The 21,279-nt window shown below is 35.7% G+C and overlaps 1 protein-coding gene across 2 annotated transcripts; it reads right to left on the bottom strand.

Annotated features, from left to right (window-relative positions):
• Positions 1-3,018: 3,018 nt before the first annotated feature.
• LOC104908384 (protein ESMERALDA 1) lies at positions 3,019-19,607 on the bottom strand. 2 transcript variants are annotated; one of them, XM_048646068.1, is made up of 11 exons: positions 19,058-19,195; positions 18,912-18,972; positions 11,106-11,175; positions 9,667-9,734; positions 9,459-9,547; positions 8,963-9,160; positions 8,557-8,761; positions 8,254-8,421; positions 6,302-6,469; positions 6,023-6,213; positions 3,019-3,690 (listed from the first exon to the last, which is right to left on the bottom strand). In XM_048646068.1, the coding sequence occupies exons 2-11, from the start codon at positions 18,939-18,941 to the stop codon at positions 3,528-3,530; spliced, it is 1,350 nt and encodes a 449-aa protein (XP_048502025.1). In that variant the 5' UTR covers positions 18,942-18,972; positions 19,058-19,195; the 3' UTR covers positions 3,019-3,527. The 2 variants fall into 2 exon arrangements, with proteins under 2 accessions (XP_048502025.1, XP_010695805.1); XM_010697503.4 differs by having other exon boundaries at positions 18,912-19,607.
• Between the last annotated feature and the right edge of the window lie 1,672 nt (positions 19,608-21,279).

Here is a 21,279-nt window from a genome sequence, read left to right as displayed (position 1 = left end):
CCATTACATTATTAATTCAATTTTACTCCCTTTCTCTCTCCTACTTTAACTCTTTTTATTTGTTTATTTATCTTAACCCCTTTCTCTCTCCTACTTTACTCACACCATGCCCCACACAACTTGATTTTCCTTGGTATCTGTAGGAACAGTAAGTGGGAAGATCTTTAGGAAACGGAGGGAGTATATGAACATCGAAATTTTTTTTTTTTGAATTGTGGTATATATTGCTGCGGTTTTTGGGCTCTAAATTTTTTTAATTAAAAAATACATATTGCTGCGGTTTTGCCTAGAAACCGCAGCAATATATTAATTACCTATTGCTGCCCCCTTAATTGTTGCGCGGCCAAAATCGCTGCAATAGGTCGTTTATTGACCGCAACAATAAGCATTTATTCTACTAGTGAATATTGATGCAAGCATGTTGGTTGGGAGCTTTATTTATTAATTCACATGTGGGAATTAATATATTTATTGGTTTGGATCATGATTGAATCATGTGTTCTCTTTTATTATTATTGTCACTACTTTATGAGGACCGTAGGCCTTATTTGACAAGTTGATAATTTAAACCTTTGAAAGGTAAGTTGGTTGTTGGCTACGTTCAACAAATAAGAAGGATTGAATTAAAGAAGGAATTAATCTTGGGTTGTAAGTTGTATGATCACTTATATACTCCTAAGATAAAAAAAAATAAAGTTGTGGATATTTGATTATATTTTATCTGTGTTGCTTGTGTGTCATAACAAGTAAAAATAAAATTTGGACTGGTGCACGTCTGAAGTTGGACAATCAGGAGTTGGGGTACATGGTGAGCGGGCCATGGCTTTTTCAGGGTTCAGATTAATCACCGTTCCTATTCCTATTTAGAAGGTTCCTCGATATCGTAGGTCATGGGAATACGGAGTCGTGTCCGTATTTCTTCTTCTAAAGGGAAGACTGGTTTTTAGTTAGACAACTCGGTTCCATGACAATTCCATTAAAATAATAAAAAGGTTATTAAAGTTTAGTTCAGTAAAAGTTATCTATAGATTATTATGTTGTTATTTATCCCTACTTAATATTTATTAGTATCATGTTATAAATGTTTATTTTTATTAATATGTAGTACTCATCTTTGCTGACTACGTGATTTGTTTGTATGTGTTGATCATGACTTTGCCTTATTGATCCTGTGATGATTATTTCTTGATGAGCAGTTTCTCTAGTGCATTGACATCTACATGTGTGCAAATGATGTATCACGGGGTTTTGCAAATGGATAGCTTGTGTAGCATGTTGATTTATTTATTGTTTTATAATAGATACATTTATAGTTAAGTTGGTTTGGAGTTAACATTGTTGTTTGGTTCTAAAGTTGACTTTGTCATTTATTATATTTGAATTCTAAGTTAGTTATATGTTTTCCACTGCAAAATTCTGAATAAGCTGATACGTTATCACACGGCGATAATGCTTTGATGATTCGCTGGATTTATATTTAAAAAGGATTTTGGAAAAGAGAGAATTATCGGGGTGTTACGGGAGTATATGCTAAGTGAGGGTATTATTTATTATAGATGTCGTGTTCATCTGTTAACGGACCCATAGGCGTGATGTTTAGTGAAGCTGCACGGGCAGGAAGCTACCAATCCTATCATGCGTAGTGATGATGAGTATGATGCGGAGTCTGATAGTGATAGCTACACCAGCCTAGAGGCCGTCTTTTGAAAGTAGACATCCCTGATAGCGACGATGAGGTAAATCATGAGCTTGATCGTGCTAGAGGACAGACCCAAAAGGACATCTATAATGCTACTTGGAGATCTTATCTGAGTGATGTGAGTGATTTATAGTCAGACGAGGATGTACCTTAACCCAAAAGGATACAATGATCTACTAGATCTAGAAATCCAGGTTATCATTATTATTATGATAGTGAACAATGAAGACTTTGAAGATGAATTGTTTACACTAGAGAAGTACAAAGAAAATAAGGATATGAATGATAATGTAACTAAAAAATATTTATTCATGTTCTAAGATTAGTTGTTGAATAGGTAGCTAAGGTACAATGGTTTAAATTTCTTTTCTTTAGTATCTTTACTTCGTTTAGGAACAAGTTTGGTTATTGTAGATTGGAAAAATATTAGAGTTTTTCTACATAGTACCCCTGTGTTTTATAAAATTCTATGTTGTACCCGACATTTTTGAAATTTCCACGTTGTACCCTTAAGATTTCTTAACGTTACCCGTAATACCCTTATACATGATATCAAAGAATAGATTTTGGGACTCTCTTACCCTGTGGGGATAGAGTAGGATTTTTGAGCCTTGTTAGTTGACTGAGGTTTGAGATATGATCTGATAAATTGAAATTTCTTAATGTTGTAGTCTTTGTTGTTGCTGTTATCCTCGCCAATGAGGGGTTGTCTCTAGTTGGTGATGCAACCGACTTTTGCTTGCGTTTCGCTCTCTCCTCTCATTCACCGCTTCTCTCGTTGCCGTTGTTGGTGTTATGTGGGACATGGGTGCTCTACTCTCTTTCCTTGTCGTGCTACTGTTGTTGAATTGTAAAGGTACAAAGATGATTGATGATGAGGGGGTTGTTGTGAATTTGGGGAAGGGTGGTGGTGTATTTTGGGAAGGGAGGGGTAATGGTGGATTTGGACTGTGGACAACTAGTGAAATGGGACAGTTGGTGATAATGAGAAACGAAGAGAAAGAAATTTAAATAAAATAAGAAAACCACCTTACGTAAATAGGTTATAACAAGTAATGGATCAATTTGGGAAGATAACTCATATTATTTAAATTATACTGAAATAACATATAGTTAACATTAATATGGAAAGAGTAATCATAATTGAAACTATTGTTGTGAATTTTTCCTTTTAAATATGGAGTTTCAGCAGCCAAATTTTTATATTTCATCACAAATGAGTGCAAATTTTCAATATTGCTCATTTCTGAACAATAGAAAGCAGCTGCAACATGACGCAGCCAAATTCTTAACCTATGTACATTAACTTTTTTTTAAAAAAATAAAAAGAACCTCAAAAAATCAATAGAGGCGAGCAAACACGCAAACACCACAGAACACTTTCTTTACTCTTTTTTTTGGTCCCCGAACGAATGAACTACGCTAGAAAATAAAGTGTGACAGCGCTCCAACATACTTTGTACAGAAACTGTAACATTTACAATTTAAAAAGAATTGACAAAATTGGGGAAAAAAGGAATCGCAATTTTCTCTTGCAGCTTGTTAGATACAGCAGCTGCAACCATGTGTGTTGTAGTCAATACCAGAGCAACTCCTTCAATGGAAAGATAATGTGGTGCCACTTCCAAATCATGTACAAAAGACGCAACGCCCTGCTCTGGTCAAATAATCCATCCAACCAAATTGTTGGGAGTTCCAAAATGAACTCGTGTTACCCTTTCTCACAAAAAGGAAAAAGGAAAAGAATCAAAGAATCGATGTATTAGCCCATGTTTGTAGTATCATTAAGATATGAATGTATAACCCATATGATTTTGATGTCGGGAGATCACGTTGCTGATGCTGATCGTGAATCTTCTGCTTTACCGACACGACACATACAGTCTGGACATGGGAAGCTGTAAATAGAGTCATTTGGTCTTTTGAGCTCAAAACCCTTGGAATCACTATGTGATCGCATGTTTAGCATATGCCTTTTAAATGTTTTCCATCTGCCAATCAGCCAGTGAAAATGCACTTTAGCTGATATTTAAATGAAAACCATGCAACTAGAATTAATCAAACACTTAAGAAAAAACAAAAAAGGAAGATGCTTAACAGACGATAAACTGCAACTATGTTCAAATTTTCTACAATGTGTTGCTGAAGCACGGTGTTCATCTCTCAAAGTGACTCAAACATGTACTTGGTGTACATAGTGGAAAATCCTACATGAGCTGAAAAGAGAAACTATTCCTCCTTTTGGACAATATGCGATTACTTAACCAGGGATAGAATAAAACAACATGCAGGCCATATAAACTTCAAAGCAATCTCTTTCAAGACCAAGAGACACGACTAAATTTTCATAGAGACTGCACTCTGCCAGGTTAACTTTGATTCGACATGCACTTGCATCCATATTACATTTAGATCAAAGTTTTTGACAAAAAAAAAAACAAACAATCATACCAATAAAACTTTTGGCTTGTTTTTGAAATCTCTCTTTAAATCAAAATAATCATATCTATTTGATGGCTTGTTTTGCATTGACTATAAACAAAAGTGAAGGACGGTCTTCGTCTCATGTAGGTTTCTATCTCCTAAGACCCTTTTTCAGCCATGGTAAATTCTATGTTGTCGGTTCCCGAGTGACAAGCAGAAAAGGTATGAAAAATCCTTCTGTTTGATACAGAAGACGGTGTGCGTACAACTAAAACGAATGTAGTTTACAAGGAAGAGTTCGAAAACATATAAAATGATTTGGAAATTACATGTGTAATTATTGTTCTTAAACCATTCTTACTTCATGATTTTATGATTTTGTGTAATACGGGAAAGTAATCATTGTTATTCTACAACTTCTAAAATACATAATAAAGCCAAAAATACACTCGTGCATCAGAAAACTAGTATCTAATTAATCGAAAAACTAGAATCTAACAATCAACCACAAAGCCAATAATTTCCACAGGAATTTCTATTTGAATTTATAGAACAAATATAGCCCACCAAAGTTCAAGCATATTGGATCCTTTTAATGACTTCTTTGAGGGAAACACAAAAAAAAATGTCAGTACAATACCCTACACGTCAAACCAAAGGGGTGAATAAGAGACCTACATCCTAGCTTGCACACTTCCATGAGCATCTAGCTGCTTCACATTCTCCACATTCTCAATTTTCACATAATTAATTGGAATGTCAAAAAAGGGGAAACAGGAATAGCTTTCACTTAGCTTTTTGAGTAAGTGTAATGTCTTTCTAGATCTACCATTGTACCAGTTAGTTTACAATCCCAGGAAAAACACTATTACACGAGAGCTCACAGCTCAGCACTCCTGAAGAATTATGTTTAATTAAATCGAAAATCTTGGTATTTGTGTCAAAACAAAAGTATGAGCTTATTATGGGATAAAAGAAAAAAAAAATATCCACATATTTCACCTTGACCACAGTTTGTGAGTTACACAAAGGGAAACATAGTCATATATTATGTGGGATCTTATTACATTCGTAATAACATATTGTTCCAAAATATTAAATTTTTAATCATACTGATAATTAAAGACATATTAATGGTGGCCGGTAACATGAAAGTCAAACTGAGTAGATTAAAGAAACACAAGTAGTATCTAGCAATGGAGATTTGTTTGTTCGCCATTCAAATGTTGATAAAAAATCATGACTAATAATGATTAAAGGAAGATTAAAGAAAGCAGTAGAAAGTAGACGGAAATTAGTAGCAGTAGCTGAAAGAGGAAGGCAGCCATGATTGTAGCGAAAGAGCGAAGTTGTGCATGAAAAAGTGGGGGAGGGAATATTATACCAACTTTTTGATACATTATACTTTTTATATTGAAAAACAATATCCATAGTACAATAATCAATGAGACCCTGTTCCCTTCACTTGATTAAACTGAATTATATTAACTGATTAAAGTGGTTTTAACTGTTTAAAACTGAATTTTACCAATCAAAACTGATTTAGGTTTATGAAAACTGATTTTTTCTAATTTAAGCTTATTTTGCTGACGCACTAGTTCTTTTTTTTATATTTAGCTACTGCTTTAAACTGATCAAAACTAAATTAAACCGATGATATCTATCTAATGTAAACAGAACTTCACTGTAGAGTAAACTTTTACTAGTAATTTCAGTGAGGATATTATTGGTAAAAATCAGTTTGCATTATCATTGGATATAGCCTATAACAATTAGAAATGTATGTGTCTGTCATTAGTCATATTCCTTTATAGATTTCAAAGATAGTATGATATTTGCTAGACAATCCATAATTAAAAGAGTGCCATAGAATTATCAAAGTACGAGATTGATACTTACCCAATGTTAGGATTATCAAAAATTTGGGCCAACTTCCGCTTGTCAGGCCTAATGGTCTTTGCATGACCACCGTACAAGTATCTCCGATGGCCCATCAAAAAATGAGGGAAATTACCACCTTGGGTGGTAACAAATACTTCACTATGTAGGCAAACAGTATAGTCTATAGCAGCCATCCTAGAAGAATAATTCTGGGGGAGAAGAAAGAAACGGAAACGAATAAGGGAGGACAAAGAGTAAGAACTTTCACCAAAGAAAAAGCATAGCAAATATACAAACCTGATATGATGCAAGCTCCTCTGGAGATGCAAGCATTTCCTTCGTTTGCAAAAGAGGGAACATTTCAAATAATGGGGCCATATTTCTTTCTGCGTCATAAATCTTTCCCGAGGCCAAATAAATAGATGTGTTTCTATCAAAGCCCATACCACGAAGCATCAAACCTACCTGTTTCAGAAAGGGAGCATTGAATTATAGACGTCAGCAATTATAATTGTTATACCTAATGTTTCGAAACACTCAGCTACCGGAAATTTTGGACAGACAAGGCAATACTATAAACACTTCAGGAGCAAATTTCCCGGAACTCATATGCCATGAAATTCCGAGTCAGTTTGTTCGGCCAAGAATTACAGAAGAATCGATGAGCTCCTAAAAATCCCCATGAGGATCGCAACAGTGAGGATGAAGTTCATATGAAATGCAAATGTCACTTTGCAAAGCCAAAGCAATACATATTTATTATCCGTAGCCAAACATATAATTGGGTTGTTTATACAAATGCTTGAAAGCTAATACAACAACAAGAAATCCTTCCAAGTTCATAATTTCAAAGGAAACTGTAAGGTAGAAATTCTCAACTTCTCAATGGAGGTTTGCCAACCAATACTCGCAGCCAAAGAGGCCTTACGATGGTTTATCTCCCAAGTTTCTGTGCTAGGTTTCATTAAGGCACATAGAAATATACATCGTTTTCTCCAATGCCTATCTGTTGCAATGCTCATCCGGGCTCTTTGAAGTTCTATATTAATTGAAAATCATATTTACCTTCAGAATTCGAGGTTTTCCTTATTGGAAGTGTACTGCAGTTTTTGCTTTAAAAATACAGGTTATCTAAAATGTTTTTTGTATACAATTACAGGATTTTCGAAGATTGAGGACATCTAGGATAATCTTCTTCCTTATTGGCATCAGCTTAGCTTATACTTAAGCAATACTTACCAGGACATGCCTTATTAGACAATCAATGGCATGGAAAGTTAATACTATATCAAGTTTTGAATTTGAGAAATTTCATGAGGAACTCCGTATTTCAAATTGCATAATGTACCCCTGAACTACAACTGAATTCACACAACACCCTTCAGATACTAACCATTGTTAAGTCTGTCGCAAAATACTTTTCACCATATACCCCTAAAACCTAACTCCTGTTTTCAATAAGTAGAATAAAGATAATACGTTCAGTGTAGCCAGTAAAAACTGCCCTGATTTTTGGTATATATATGTTATGGAAGGATACTGGGCAAGCAAGCATTGTGACCAACTATTAGAGACATGGCATAATTAAGTTTTGTAACACCTCTTAATCAATTTACAGCTTAAGAAAAGACGAATTTGATGGAAAGAAAACAATCATCAGCAGATATCTAGAATGATCCTGAAGTCCTTGTCCAACTTCTTTGAAGCACAATAAACTGGCAATTTTTGTGCAGTTTACCAGTTTTTTTTTTTGTAGACTCGAGATTTATGGTGCATTTTTATTTGAATACTCCTTTCCCCACCATATTATCATAATTCCACTGCTATTCTGTTTTGGAACTTTTCTCAGAGCAAAAGAGAGAGAGAAAATGATGGGTTAATACAGAACATATAGCACCTTAAACAAATAAAGCAGTAAGAAATCTCCAGTGACATTCAATTAAAATTATGAACTAATATCTGCCAGCTTCTGCAGTTCAGCACCATAAATGAAGCTATTCTTAAAATACAACCGGATCCTTTCCTATGGCACTCCATGGCCAGGAAAAACTATTTGTATGAAAGTGTGCAAGTACTGTCTCACTAGATTGGACCGAGAACAACGAAACATGAGATCAGACTCACACAAAGTTTTTGTCAAACAATGAAAAAATCTCATTGCTTATACACATTCCAAAATAAGTTCCTAAAATAATGGCCTAAGAATCCTGTTTAAACGCTGTCAAAGTCTCAATATGAAACGATCTTACCTCCAAAGGTGTAAGAGGGCATTTTCCATTGATTCTGATTGCACCAGGACGAATAATCCTACCAGGTTTGGTAAATTTGCCTCTCCAACCTCTTTCTCTTGCTGCCTCCATGTCTAGTTTCTCTTGCTTACCACCATCAAATATACAGCAAGAGAACGCAACCATATCCTGTATATAAACCAGGAAAAAGTAAGACAATGACCAACTCATTGAAAATCGTACAAGTATGTCCTCTGTGGGTCCCACAAGAAGTTAAATTCTTTAACTCTCAAGCAAAATGACAGAATGACAACACCATCTAACCTCTTCAAACCGAAGATGCACAGATACGTATTTACCATCACTGCTTAAACTCCGCTCTTTCATTCTCGCAACCAATGTTTCCCCCAATGTTAAGATTGGACTTGAGAACCTTAAAGCCTCAAAATTTGCCAAGCACCTGAGCCGTTGAACAGCTGGAGAAGCATCAAATGACAATCGGTTTGCAAATGGAGAAATCCTTATAACCCTATGTTGTACAAGAAGAAGCATTAATAAACAGAAGCAAAGCATGCTGTTTTCTATTTAAAAGAAAAGAGAAAAAGATAAAGTGAAGGTGAAATGCTCCTCCAAAAGGATCAACACTTCTCTTCAAAAATCAGAAAGAGAAAAGCAAAAGGATGGGAAGCAGAAATTCTTCACGACGAAAAAGGGAAAAGATTTTACTCACTTCTCTTCAAGCAGTCTTGGAAGCACATTGTCCTTGTAAAATTGGATAGGAGACCATGCTTTTATTCTGAAATTGTAAACATTGCTCATGTTGTGGTCATAACGAGCCATCAGGTAATCAGGAATCATATTGACCACACGTACTTCATTTTGCAGCATACTCATGAAATATTCTTCATCATAGATGTCGTTGAACTTACTGCGGAGCATAAAATGAATTCAGCCACTGCAGCCTTATGATGCAAGATTCTAAATATAAAGTAGGATTCTTAAAATCGTTACAAAAGTGCACATGAATGTCCCAGCAGCAATAACAAATTAGAACAAAGCCTTTAATTAAAAGAGCACCCAAGTTATTATTTATCTGAATCAGAACCTAGGGCTCTTTCAAGTTTGTAACTAAATAAATATTATGGAACTAAACTCTAGCAAATTCTATCTAAAACATGAAATAAACATCATATGGTGTCATTGTAATAAAAGAATTCACAACACACCTAGGATCCCTCCAGATGCTATGATAATGAAAATTTGGAACGACGAGTGTGGCATTGAGATGACCTGCCACAGCAACTGCATTGCATATCTAGCCAGCGCAACAACCACAACAAAGCCCAGATCTAAGTCAGTAAACATTTAACAAACAAGATTGACATTTTTAAGTTTTAACATAATAATGGACTATAATCAAGGCAAGGAACAGACCGATGCCCTCTGCTGATTCAAGCCACCGTTTGCCTCAACATATATAAAACCATTTGAATCAGACAATCCTATAATAAAGACCCATGCTTCAGATTAATGTTTTCAAAAATGAAAATATTAGATACAAACAAAATGCTTAGAGACTAAAAGATTTATACACCCCATGGAACTGTTTCATCAATACTGGGATCCAACAGAGAAAAATCAAATGAGGGAGTAAATATAAATGATGTACTAGAAAAGCATCAAACAAAGTGTACGATCGATATATCAACCAAAAAACCAAAAAGAAAAGGCAATAGAACCACATATGATGCTTTACAAAGACAGACACATTTCAATAACACAAATGACTACTCCTTTTCTGTGTGTTTGGGGGGGGGGGTGGTTTCAAAATATAAGAACTAAAAGGGAAAAGTTGAGGACAGGTACCAGCAATAAAAAAAAATGTAAATTAGGTTGGACAATTACTTCTTAGCTCCCTGACTCCCTTCACTTACTGTCAAACTTGATCCAGCTCTCAGCAATCACAACCCGAGGGGTGATAAAACGCTAATAGTTAGTGGGCAGCTTGCCCACAAACAAGGATAATATTGTCATTTCAACATATTTATATACACAAACATGGGTTGGTTTAACAAAAACAAGGGTTCAAACACACTAACAAGGGTTAATTTAACAATAATGAGATTTCAAACACATAAACAGTGTTTCTTATCAATAACCAATTGCACTTTATGGGGGAAAAGCTGAACGGGACACGCAAATCAATGCAACTTTTTGCTTTATGACAGAGATCACAAGTTTACTTTTTGACAAAAAGTAGATTTCAACATATTTACATACACAAACAGGCGTTCACCAATGTGCCATGGAGAAAGCTTCCAAATATGTTCACAGCATCATTGGTGAATGCCTATGAGACTGTCATGAGCATAGAACTTTGATTTTGTGCCCTCATAGTTTCTAAAGAGCTGTCGATTGCTTTAAAGGTTATTTTCATGATTTGAGTTTACCACTAAAACACACAACAACGCGCACCTCTTTGGACCCAATAATAAGTACTTAATCACCTCGAACTCAACTGCCCAAAGGCCAGACTACAGAAAGTACACAATTTCTTTCACCAGCCTCTATTGATTGTTTCCTAGGTCTCTTCGATTGATTGGATTTACACTATTTTTATCATCAGCTTAGTTCTTTTCCTTCCCAGTAATTAGTTTCGTACCAAGGAACACAAAAGAGATAGCAATAAGAGACGCACCTGTTGAAAAAAAAAAACATAAACTAAGAGCAAGCAAGCCAACACAGTTGGCACCTTTCCCATCCCTATGGAATTGTGGGTAGCATATCTATTTATCCACGTATACATCAAAAGCACAATTGCACAACACATTTTAACAAAAACTATCCAAGTTCAGAAACAAGAATTCTCATACCTCCTGTAAAATTGTTTATACATGGTCTCCACTCACCACCCTTGTATGAATTTTTCCATATAGTTGATATCTACAAGGAAGCCAAAAACTCAAGTCAAATACCTAAAACCATAGTTAATTCTCTAAGCTATAGCAAAGAGTAGAGACATCTGATCTCACTACAAGTGCAACATAAATTGTTTTGAAACGGCCTTGAGAGGTCCGGATATATGCAACCATTTTTTCATAAAGATCCTTTTTTCAAAAATCTCTTAACATATAATAAAGTACACTCATAGAAAACACTGTGTCCTCTACCAATAATCAATGTGTAAAAAGAGCATGTGAACCAGACTTGACATAGTAAAACGACAACCTTAAATATATTAGAAAGCATTAGTCCATTGCAACGCTGAAAGTAATACATCTATCCCATAAGGACTCGCCTCACACAATGTGCATCTACCAAGGAAAGTTCCATTGTTCTAATCAGAAAACCGGAGAATAAGCTAGGCCAACCTCTAAAGGGGATTCAGCAATACCAACCGCACTTGTGCAACAGAAGTGTAATTTAATGCAATGTGGCGTTAAGGATTGTGTCTAATGTAACATGACCTTTAAATAGGTTGCATTGGCTATGACAGCCTTCTACCGCATCTGCACCGACCATATTGGCGAATCAGTAGAGGTCCTTTACAACTAGAATGATATCAATTCGACATATTGATAAACCAACACATGTAGGCTCACACATCATGTATTGGCTTGACAATGACTTCTACATCAAACATGATCGAAAAAGCTCCTTGATAGGTGGGCTTGCATAGTAATTCCATGATTTAAGTGTTACACCGTTGCAAAGAAACAACAAGACTCTCCTTGGTAAAAATACATTGCAAACAATTATGGGAAAAGAATTTGTAGAAGAAAAAAAAATTCAGCCAGCCCAAGAACACAACAACAGTCCATATAATATAGATTAACAGAAAAAAAAAAAAAGACAATAAGAAAAGAAGAATGATGCTCAAAGACTCTTACAAAAATAAAACTTGACCAAGAAAACTAGACAACCAAGGACTTGCAAGTACTATCTGACAAGCATTTCTCCACGAGAAAGTGTCCTTACACACAAGTTTAGCACACCTCCATAATCTTAAAAGTCAAAGGTCAAGTCACCAATTAGTCTATGCTCTCCTCTCCAGAGGAAACTGTGGAGAAGTATCTTGTGACCACAGAAATAGAAAATAATACTTCCTCTATTTTGTAGAAATTGAAACAATTGACCTACATGTTCGCTAAAGCACAATTTTGACCATCAATATCTTAATTATTAATTACTTCATCTGTTCCTAAATTAATGTTACATTCACTTTTTCACGTAAACCCAATGTGTTGCTTTGATCATTAGTATCTCTAATTGCACACAAGTAAAACTAATAAAAAGTTGATATTTTGAAAGTATACCTCAAGAGTCCAGACGAATAGAGTCAAAGTTAGTTGATAAATAGTGTCAATTTACTCAATGTAACACTTTAGGAACGAAGGAAGTATTAAAAACCATAATAAAATAAGATTTTGCAAATAATTAGAGATAGCCAACAGTACGGGCCAATCCAGCTCATCCAAGTCAGCCAAGCCCACCTCGTGGGTCATGTGGGTTAAGCCCGTAAAAAGCCCGGTCCAACCCAACTCAAACCGTGAAATTGGTGGGTGGGTCGTGGGCCAGATTTTTTGAGCCCAGCCCACTAAAGCCCGCTACTAAACTGCACAGTCCGGACCACGAAACCGGTCCAGCCTGGCCCATGAACCGGACCAACCCAGTCCAAGTAAATATTGAACCAAATTGTGTATATTTTAATCAAATTGTATATATTGATTCAATTAAATTTGAAAATAATGAAATTATTCGTTAATATTAATAATTTTATATATTTTAATTCATTTTAAAGATTTTATGTAACAATAATGATTAATTTCACTGATTAAATAATTTCGAAAAAAAATTCTCATGCCGGCCCGCCAGCCCGGTCCAGCCCACTAAACCCACAAACCGCTAGAACTGCCCGAACCGTGAAAACCGGTTACAAAACGGTGTGGGCCAAGATTTTTCAGCCCGTGGACCAGCCCGCCCAACCCATGAATTTCACGATCCGGTCCTGGGCTGTGAAATCTAGGCGCAGCCCGCTACAGCCCATGGTCCGGCCTGCCCAACCCGCACCAGTGGCCATCACTACAAATAATCATTCAACAAATCAAAACAATATTAGTTTATACTTTATTCATTCCAAAATAATTGCAGCATTTGACATTTGGGCACTATTCATCAACCAATTTTGACAAGTTTTTTCTCACCATTATATAAGAGAGAAAACATAATCAAGTGGATCATGTTAAATTCATCTCAATGCGAGGATTCCAAATATCAACATTTTATAATTATTACTTATACGCAATTAGATACATTAATATCCAAATAAGCATGTTGGGGTATGTGAAAAGGCATATGGTGCAACTATTTTAAGACAGAGGAAATATATATTACTCCCTCCTTCCCACATTGCTCTTTGTACTTTCCTATTTCATCCATGCCGCACTACTCTTTACACTTCTATCTATGGATATGACCCACTATTAATTTAATCTTTCTACCTTTCAAGCAGGGCCCACCACTCTCTCATTTGAAGGGGGGAGTATTAAAAAAGTATGATCAAAGTAAAGTAGTGAATATTGCCAAAATCTAAGTATTACAACTTTTTGCGGAAAGGAAGCAATAAATATTCAGATTTCAAGATTCCATATTTAAAACTGAGTAGAATGATCAAAGGTTATGATTGTAAGCTACATCTTTCAACACGACATTGAGTGAAAGTATCCATGGAAGTATACTCTATACCACAAGTGGCAAATATTATGCTATTGTAAACAAAGATTCAATAAAGGTCCATCACAAAATTGTGAACCTCGATTAAAACTGAATCATATACAACTGCCCAATACAAAATACCCCAATTGTAACCAAAATTACAGGATCCGAATTTGACCCAACTACAAACGATCTTAACGAAAACTAACGTGACAAATGATGTTTAATTTCTCAAAATAAGCTAATTGACAATAAATTACCAAGAGACTCCATAATCCATCTAACTTTCAAGTGTTCCAAAACTTGCAACCTCTACTACTCGAGTACAACAATTCTCTAGTTTACCTATGTGAGCATGACACCGTAAGGACACAAGAAATCCCCGTCAAACCTGACACTTTGCAAACGAACACACCAACCCACAATGGCGAAAGTATGTAATTTGATAAGAAAGAATTGCAAAAAGGGACTAAATTGAAGTACCAAACCCTTAGACGTTATCTTTTGTCCATGGTTCAAGGATCAATTGGAAAAAAAAATTGTACCACTTAACGAAACATTCAGACGTATCCTTAGTTTTAAAAGGCACAAGGCGCACCTAGGCACAAAGCGCACCGAGGCGCAAGGCGAACGTGCACGCATCCCATAGGCGAGGCGCGCCTTTGATGCCAAAATGATTAGAAATCAAATATAGAAGCATTTTAATACTTAAAACAACATATATATTATATTAAAGACCCATAAAAGGATATAAGAGAGCACAATTCATCGCTAAAGTATCGCAACAAGTCAAAGTATTAAGTAGAAAGAAAAGCAAACAAAGTTTTCAAGATAGCGGGGCTAGAACAACTAGAAATCCATGTCAACATCATCATCCAAGTCATAATGATCATCATTCTCATTTTCTTCATAGTCTTTATCTCCTCCAAAGTCATCTTCACCTCATCATCATCCAACACCGTGACTCTATGAGCGTCTCTAGGAGTTGAGCTACTAGCAAGACCTTACCCTTTATCAAGTCTAGATGAGGATCTCGGACCATCCTTTGCTAGCCTTGATGCTCTAGTGACGTAACTAGGCTCATGAGCTCCCGAACCTCGAGCAACCGTATGCCATGTCAAGTCATCACCCTCCTTTAGTTACCTTTCAAAAACTAGAAATCCAATTATTATTATTACTAGGATCCGGTTTTCCATATTTCCTAGCCGGATCCAAAGTGTCTGATGATCCCGTAGAAGTAGAACCCGACTCCATCAAAGATTCTCAATGAACAACAACCAAGTAACCAACAATCTACAATTCAAATGATATGGAGAAAGATGAAAATGAGTTTCTATAATATAATACTAAATTGAGTAATTCCTACTTATTAGTCACTATATGACTAATTTACTACTGCCTAAAAAAAATAAAAGAGCATTGAAGACAGTCACAGAAAGAAGAGAGAAGAAAGAAGAAAAATGGTGAGAGAAGAAACAGAAGAAAAGATAGAAACCACAAAAAAAAAAAAAATGAAGAAAGGAGAAAGAAGAAACAAACAAGAAAATCAAAGAAGAAACAAGAAAGAAATCAGAAAAAAAGGAGAAAAAAGAAACAGCGAATTGAGCGAAGAAGAGAAACGAAACAAAGGAATGAAGAACTTACCTACGACCTGGCGCTGACCGGCAACGACGACCGGCGAGGCTGCACCACCGGTGACGAGGAGGAGCCTAGTGCGAGTTCTCTCACCTTGTCGAGTTTCTAGGGTTTGTGTCGACTAACTTATATCTAAGGTATAACGTTCAAAAACAGAGAAAAATGAAAAAGAAAAAAGAAAAAAAAGGAATGTGGGGGTCACGTGCGCCTTGGTACAGAAAGCGCACGCCTGGTGCGCCTCTCGCCTTGACAAAGGCTCGCGCCTTTTGGCGCCTTGTGTCGCCTCCTGTATCTCGCCTCGCCTGAGGTGTAGGTTGCAATTTTTTGTGCGCCTTGGGTTGCCTCGCGCCTAGGTGCGCTTTTTAAAACTAAGGACGTGTGGTTAAAAACTTAAAATGGTAAACCCTATAATCTGGATCTACAATTGAAGGTGCAATTTGGTAGATAAAGATGTTAATTATTGGATATTTTAGTCAGGAGGATAAGGCTTGGCATAATTCAATTAGCATTTTAGTAGAGTATATAAGAAAAATTCATGTCGATTTCTGATATATGTTTCAATGTGCGTTTCCACTTTCTAGTAGATCAACTCCTCATATTCATACTAAAGCTTAACTGCATTCAAAGATGTGCAATGGAAACTTTGGGCAAAAAAAATGTGTACATCAAAGTGGAACAGGGTTGGATGCATTTTCAATAACCTACCCAAAGAAAAACCATGACATGGCAATACATAAGATATTACTCATTTGTATTGGAACTTAATATTTATGCACACAAAAGTTGGATCAAAATTTGTAATTATTTAATAGCTTTTAGATATATCATAAACAGAAACCTGGTCTAAAGCATTACTTAATATATTTCTAATAGTACATAAATTATACTATATCTAAATGTATATGAAAAGCTACAATCGATCCATATGAACATCTAATGATCTAATTCTACTTTTATTCTTAATGATGTTTTATTATTATAAATATTTTGTAACATCACATGCTAAGGCGGTGCTCTCTATGCTATTAAAAGTTACTATTTTATATAGACAGCTAAATTTTCATGGTACACTAATCAATATAAGAAGAAAAAAATATATGTTCAGTACATAATGCGAAACAAGGACTCTTATGAAATATTGATCCTATAAGCTACTAACTGCTACAAGAGAACGGTTATTACAGGGAAAAGAAAACCAATAAAATGATACATCTATGGTTTTGTTGACCATTTTCCTAACGAATATGCATCAATTTAGGGCCAACCTAGGACAGGTTGAGTTTGACTCGAGTTTCACCAGCTTGTGTCGGGTTCGGTGAGCACGAGTGGCATATTTACGTTCAAATTTAGGTCATTTCTAGAACGAGTGAAAGTTGTTAAGTTCAACGACAACCAAAGGCAAGAGCGTAGAATAAGCTTATGTATAGTTATCCATGTCCATAGCCCTAGTTTCCCTCTAAACTAACTATTGTTGAAGGAGATAACCTAATGGTCATAAAAGCCCTTCTTTCTTCTAAATGTCTAACTCCTCCGGTCCTCCCATTGGACTATTAACTCTCTTATTGTGGATTAAGTCACGGTTACAAATATGTAAGATGGGTCATATTCGCCATGTGTTCCGGAAAGCAAATCAAGTTGCGGATTTCATAGCAATGGTGCACAACAGCACAAGGGTCCCTTAGTAGCTTTTTTAGATTTATTTTTTCCTCCTTATTGTGTTGATTTCTCCCTTCTCGTCTGCAAGGACGTTCTACATTGGCCCCTTGATTAGGGGGGTCCTTCCTAGTTCCCCTTTCCTTCTAAAAAAGAACATCCCCAATTTTCCTTGGCATTTTAGGAAGGGTTGGAAATCATTCTTTTGTATAAGATTATTTTACAGGAATAAAAAGTTTAGATCTTGCTTATTGTTTCCATTGAGGATAGATGTATATCACTAATTGCTTTTTAATTTAATGATACTGGTTGAAGCCTAGGTTCTCTAACCTGAGACATATCAATGCAGCTGGGGCTTTCAAGATATATTTGTATATATATAAATGCTGCACCAAGCACATCAATACAACGCCACACAGCTACAACTATATGAACAAACATCAGGATATGACTATGAAGGATCTCACCTCAGCTGAAATTTGTACCACTTCAGGCCCTCTAAATTGGCACATAGTGAGAGCATACTTGGATTGAGGGTAAATGTTTGAGGCAATAGAAGAAAAATAAAGATTCTAAAGGTGGATGGAGATTGTGATAGATGAGAAGAAGTATTGATTGTATGAGGGGGAATCATGACCCTAATTTTGGGAGTAGTTACCCACCATCTCCCTAGGGTAACCTCAAAGAAATGAATCACTCCTCTTCCATCTCTCCCTTATATTATCAACATAATCTCTTCTACCACCAACCATATTTATCTTCTTCTTGGTTCTCCCCCTTACCCCTTGATGCATTTACCCCAATCCAAGCACACTAGGGCTTCGTTTGGTTGGGTGTAAACATTTTCAGTGTAAAATGATTTTCATGGAAAACGATTTACAATGGAAAACGATTTACAATGGAAAACAAAATTCCAAAATTAGATTTTGCTGTTTGGTTCCACATAAGAAAAATGATAAAACAAAAGGAAAATAAAAGGGAAAGTAAGAAGGTAGCGAGAGGAGTATGCAAGAGAGATAAGTAAAAGGAAGGAAAACACTTTTCCTTTCATTTTGAAGGGAAAATGGTTTTCCAAAATTAGGAGAGCAATTCTACTCCTAGGAAAAATTGTTTTACACTCCTTAGCAAACCAAACAATGTAAAATTGAAAATAGATTAAAACAATTTTTCACAGAAATGTTTTAAGCCCTACTAAATGGAGCAAAGATGTAATTAATGACAAGAATTGCTAGGTAATATTTGTGATTAGCTTCAAACTAATGACCCTGATAGCCTCGACACAGTTTGTAGAAACTACAAACTCATCACAGTGCCACTGTGCCAGCTTTATCAAACCCGTCATCCGAAACACAAGAACGGATCATCCAATCTAGAGTGCAAAAGTCATTCTCAATAGCTAGTTTAGTTTAACACACCTAAACTTAATCTCGAGTACCAAAACCTCTTTCCTTCACTCCAAAATCCAAATCTAGCAATGATTCCTCCCCCACAAAACCCAAAACAAATGAGACCTCAAATCATCAAAATCACAACCCACATTACTAAACCACTCCAAAAAAAAAAAAACCCAGATACCCGAATCGGAAAACAGATCAAACCCACATAAAATACTCCGCAAACAAATCAAGACCCAAAGAAAACATCAAAAACTCCAAAATGAGAGACAGAAAACTAACCGCGTCAGCAGTAGAATTCTCGGCATCCATCTCAGGACGAAGCTTAGAATAAAGTTGAGGGCTACGATAAACGGAGCCAGGAGCAGGGTAATGAGAAATAACAGGTCCCACATCGAAGGAAACAGTACCCATATAAAATAGCATACCAGAGATGTAAATCAAGGGTGCGAAGAGAAAAATCCCCTGCCTTCGCAACAAAATTGACAAAACTAAATAAGCCAAGCGATGCGCCATAGTGCGAGACGCAGGTAAACCAGGAGCACCACCCCTATTGCCGCCTTGCTTGGACCGGGCATGGCGGTACCTGGGTGAGCCGCGAACGGACGGTGATTGCGGCGGTGATGGTGTGGTGTGGCCGCTGCTTGGGAGCCTGTTGTATGCCTGCATCTGTATCTGCATCGAAGAGTGTGAGTGTGTTTGTGTGCGCCTTGACTCGACTAAGTTACGTCATGTGATGGTGAAGAGTATTTTTTTAGGGGGGGTTTGAATTGGTGATTTGATGCGCACGGAAATGGAAGAGGAGGAGAGTGTTGTTTGCGGTTTTCTTTCCCTCTTTTTGCTTTTTTTTTTAATTTTATTAGAGAGATAGTGAGAGAGGGAAGGAGAGTAGGGAAAGGAAGGAAGGGCGAGAGTGGGGAAAATTTGGGTAGAAGCACGTGCACGGGATTTTTTTTAACACCTATATTTGGTGGTATTGTATAATGTATAATCTCTCCGTCCCAATTTAATTGCTACATTTTGACCGTAGGTACTATTCACGTCATAACTTTGACTATCTTTTACTCCATATACATAAGAAAACACATAGTCATGTTGGATCTTATTTGATTCGTCTCAATTTGTATTTTTCAAATATATAATTTTTTCATATATGTAACTCAAGATATTGGTGTTTGAAGTTGCATCTCGTAAACTATGATAAAGCAAATGTAGCAACTAAATTGGGACAGAGGAAGTATATTTTTATTTATTTTTATATGAGTTTCTAAAGCTTGTGCAATGTACAAACATTTTTAATGTGATTAATAGCAAATCTTACAACTTTTTATATCTAAAAGCCAAAAAAAATCAAATATATAAGTGTAGATACATAATTGTATCTCCTCGTTTAATAATTCGATGATGAAACATATCGCGGTCTTAATTGTTCTAATTCAAGGGGAGAGCAGTCCGAAAAATCACCCATAACTATTTCGAAAAGTGTTCAAATACTATTCAAATACGTTGGTGCGCTTGATAATTAATTGTATTTTGAGCTCAATTCTTTGACAAGCCCAGTTAATTGTATAATAATAATTAATTATTTTAATTTGAATAAAATACATATTTCTAAAGATATTTTCATAATCGTATTTTATCCCGTAAAATCATATTTCTGGAGTTAAAAGATAAAGGGAAATTCTACATGATGGCCTCCTACTTTGCGTTTTTCTACTTGATAGCAGGCCAAAAAAGAATTTATATCAAGTGACTTCCTACTTAGTATAAAAAAAAAATTCCACCAAGTAGAAAAAATTTGGCTATTATGAGAGAATGAAGGCACTGACACTTAATTAGTTAAACTCACTTAATTACTTAGTCAGACACAATTTGGAACTTATCTAGACTTCTATATTTATAGTGTTAATCATGAAGAACGTGATTAAAACTAGCGTACATTTTAGTCCATTACCCATGATGTTCCTTCCCCTAAGGAACACGTTTCACACATGTCCCATGTCCCATGAACTATAAATGAACGTGGATAATTTAGCCATTACTCCTAAGTAATAGGAGTTCCTTGAGCTTTATCCGAAAATCAGTTTTATAAAACACTTTTTATCTTAAACTGAATTTTAATCTTTAAGAAAATAATATCTTTTAAACAATCTTTCAAAACCGGATATTTATTTTCTTATTTTCCGAAAAATAAAATTTTCTTAAACAGATTTTCTTTTTAAAACTGTTTTATCATTTGAAATTAGATATAACTAATTTCCTATTTTAGGCATGACTTACTCAATATATTAACCGTTATATTGTTAGCACGCCTAAGTCTAGTTCCTTTATATACTAAGTTCCTTTAACATATTCGTTTAGTGCCACTTAGTTTGTTCCTTACAAAGGAACAAACTCTCATTCTCAAATAAACTGCCACGTTCCTTACCATTCTTTCTTTGTTCCTTTACATTGGAACTAGAAAATAAAACGCCTAGCTTCTATTCTTCTTGATCCAATGCTTGCTCCAGTATCAACATAGAAACTTCTTTACTTAGCCTTTGAAATCCTCTCTTGACTTCTTCTAGACTTCGTATTCTCCCAGTTCCTTCATTGATACCTTAAACACCATACACTTAAATAATCATTAGTTCACTACTTAGTTTGTTCT

Source organism: Beta vulgaris, chromosome 6 (genome assembly GCF_026745355.1).
Source record: "Beta vulgaris subsp. vulgaris cultivar EL10 chromosome 6, EL10.2, whole genome shotgun sequence".
Lineage (NCBI taxonomy): Eukaryota > Viridiplantae > Streptophyta > Magnoliopsida > Caryophyllales > Amaranthaceae > Beta > Beta vulgaris.
This window is presented reverse-complemented; position numbering and strand designations above follow the sequence as displayed.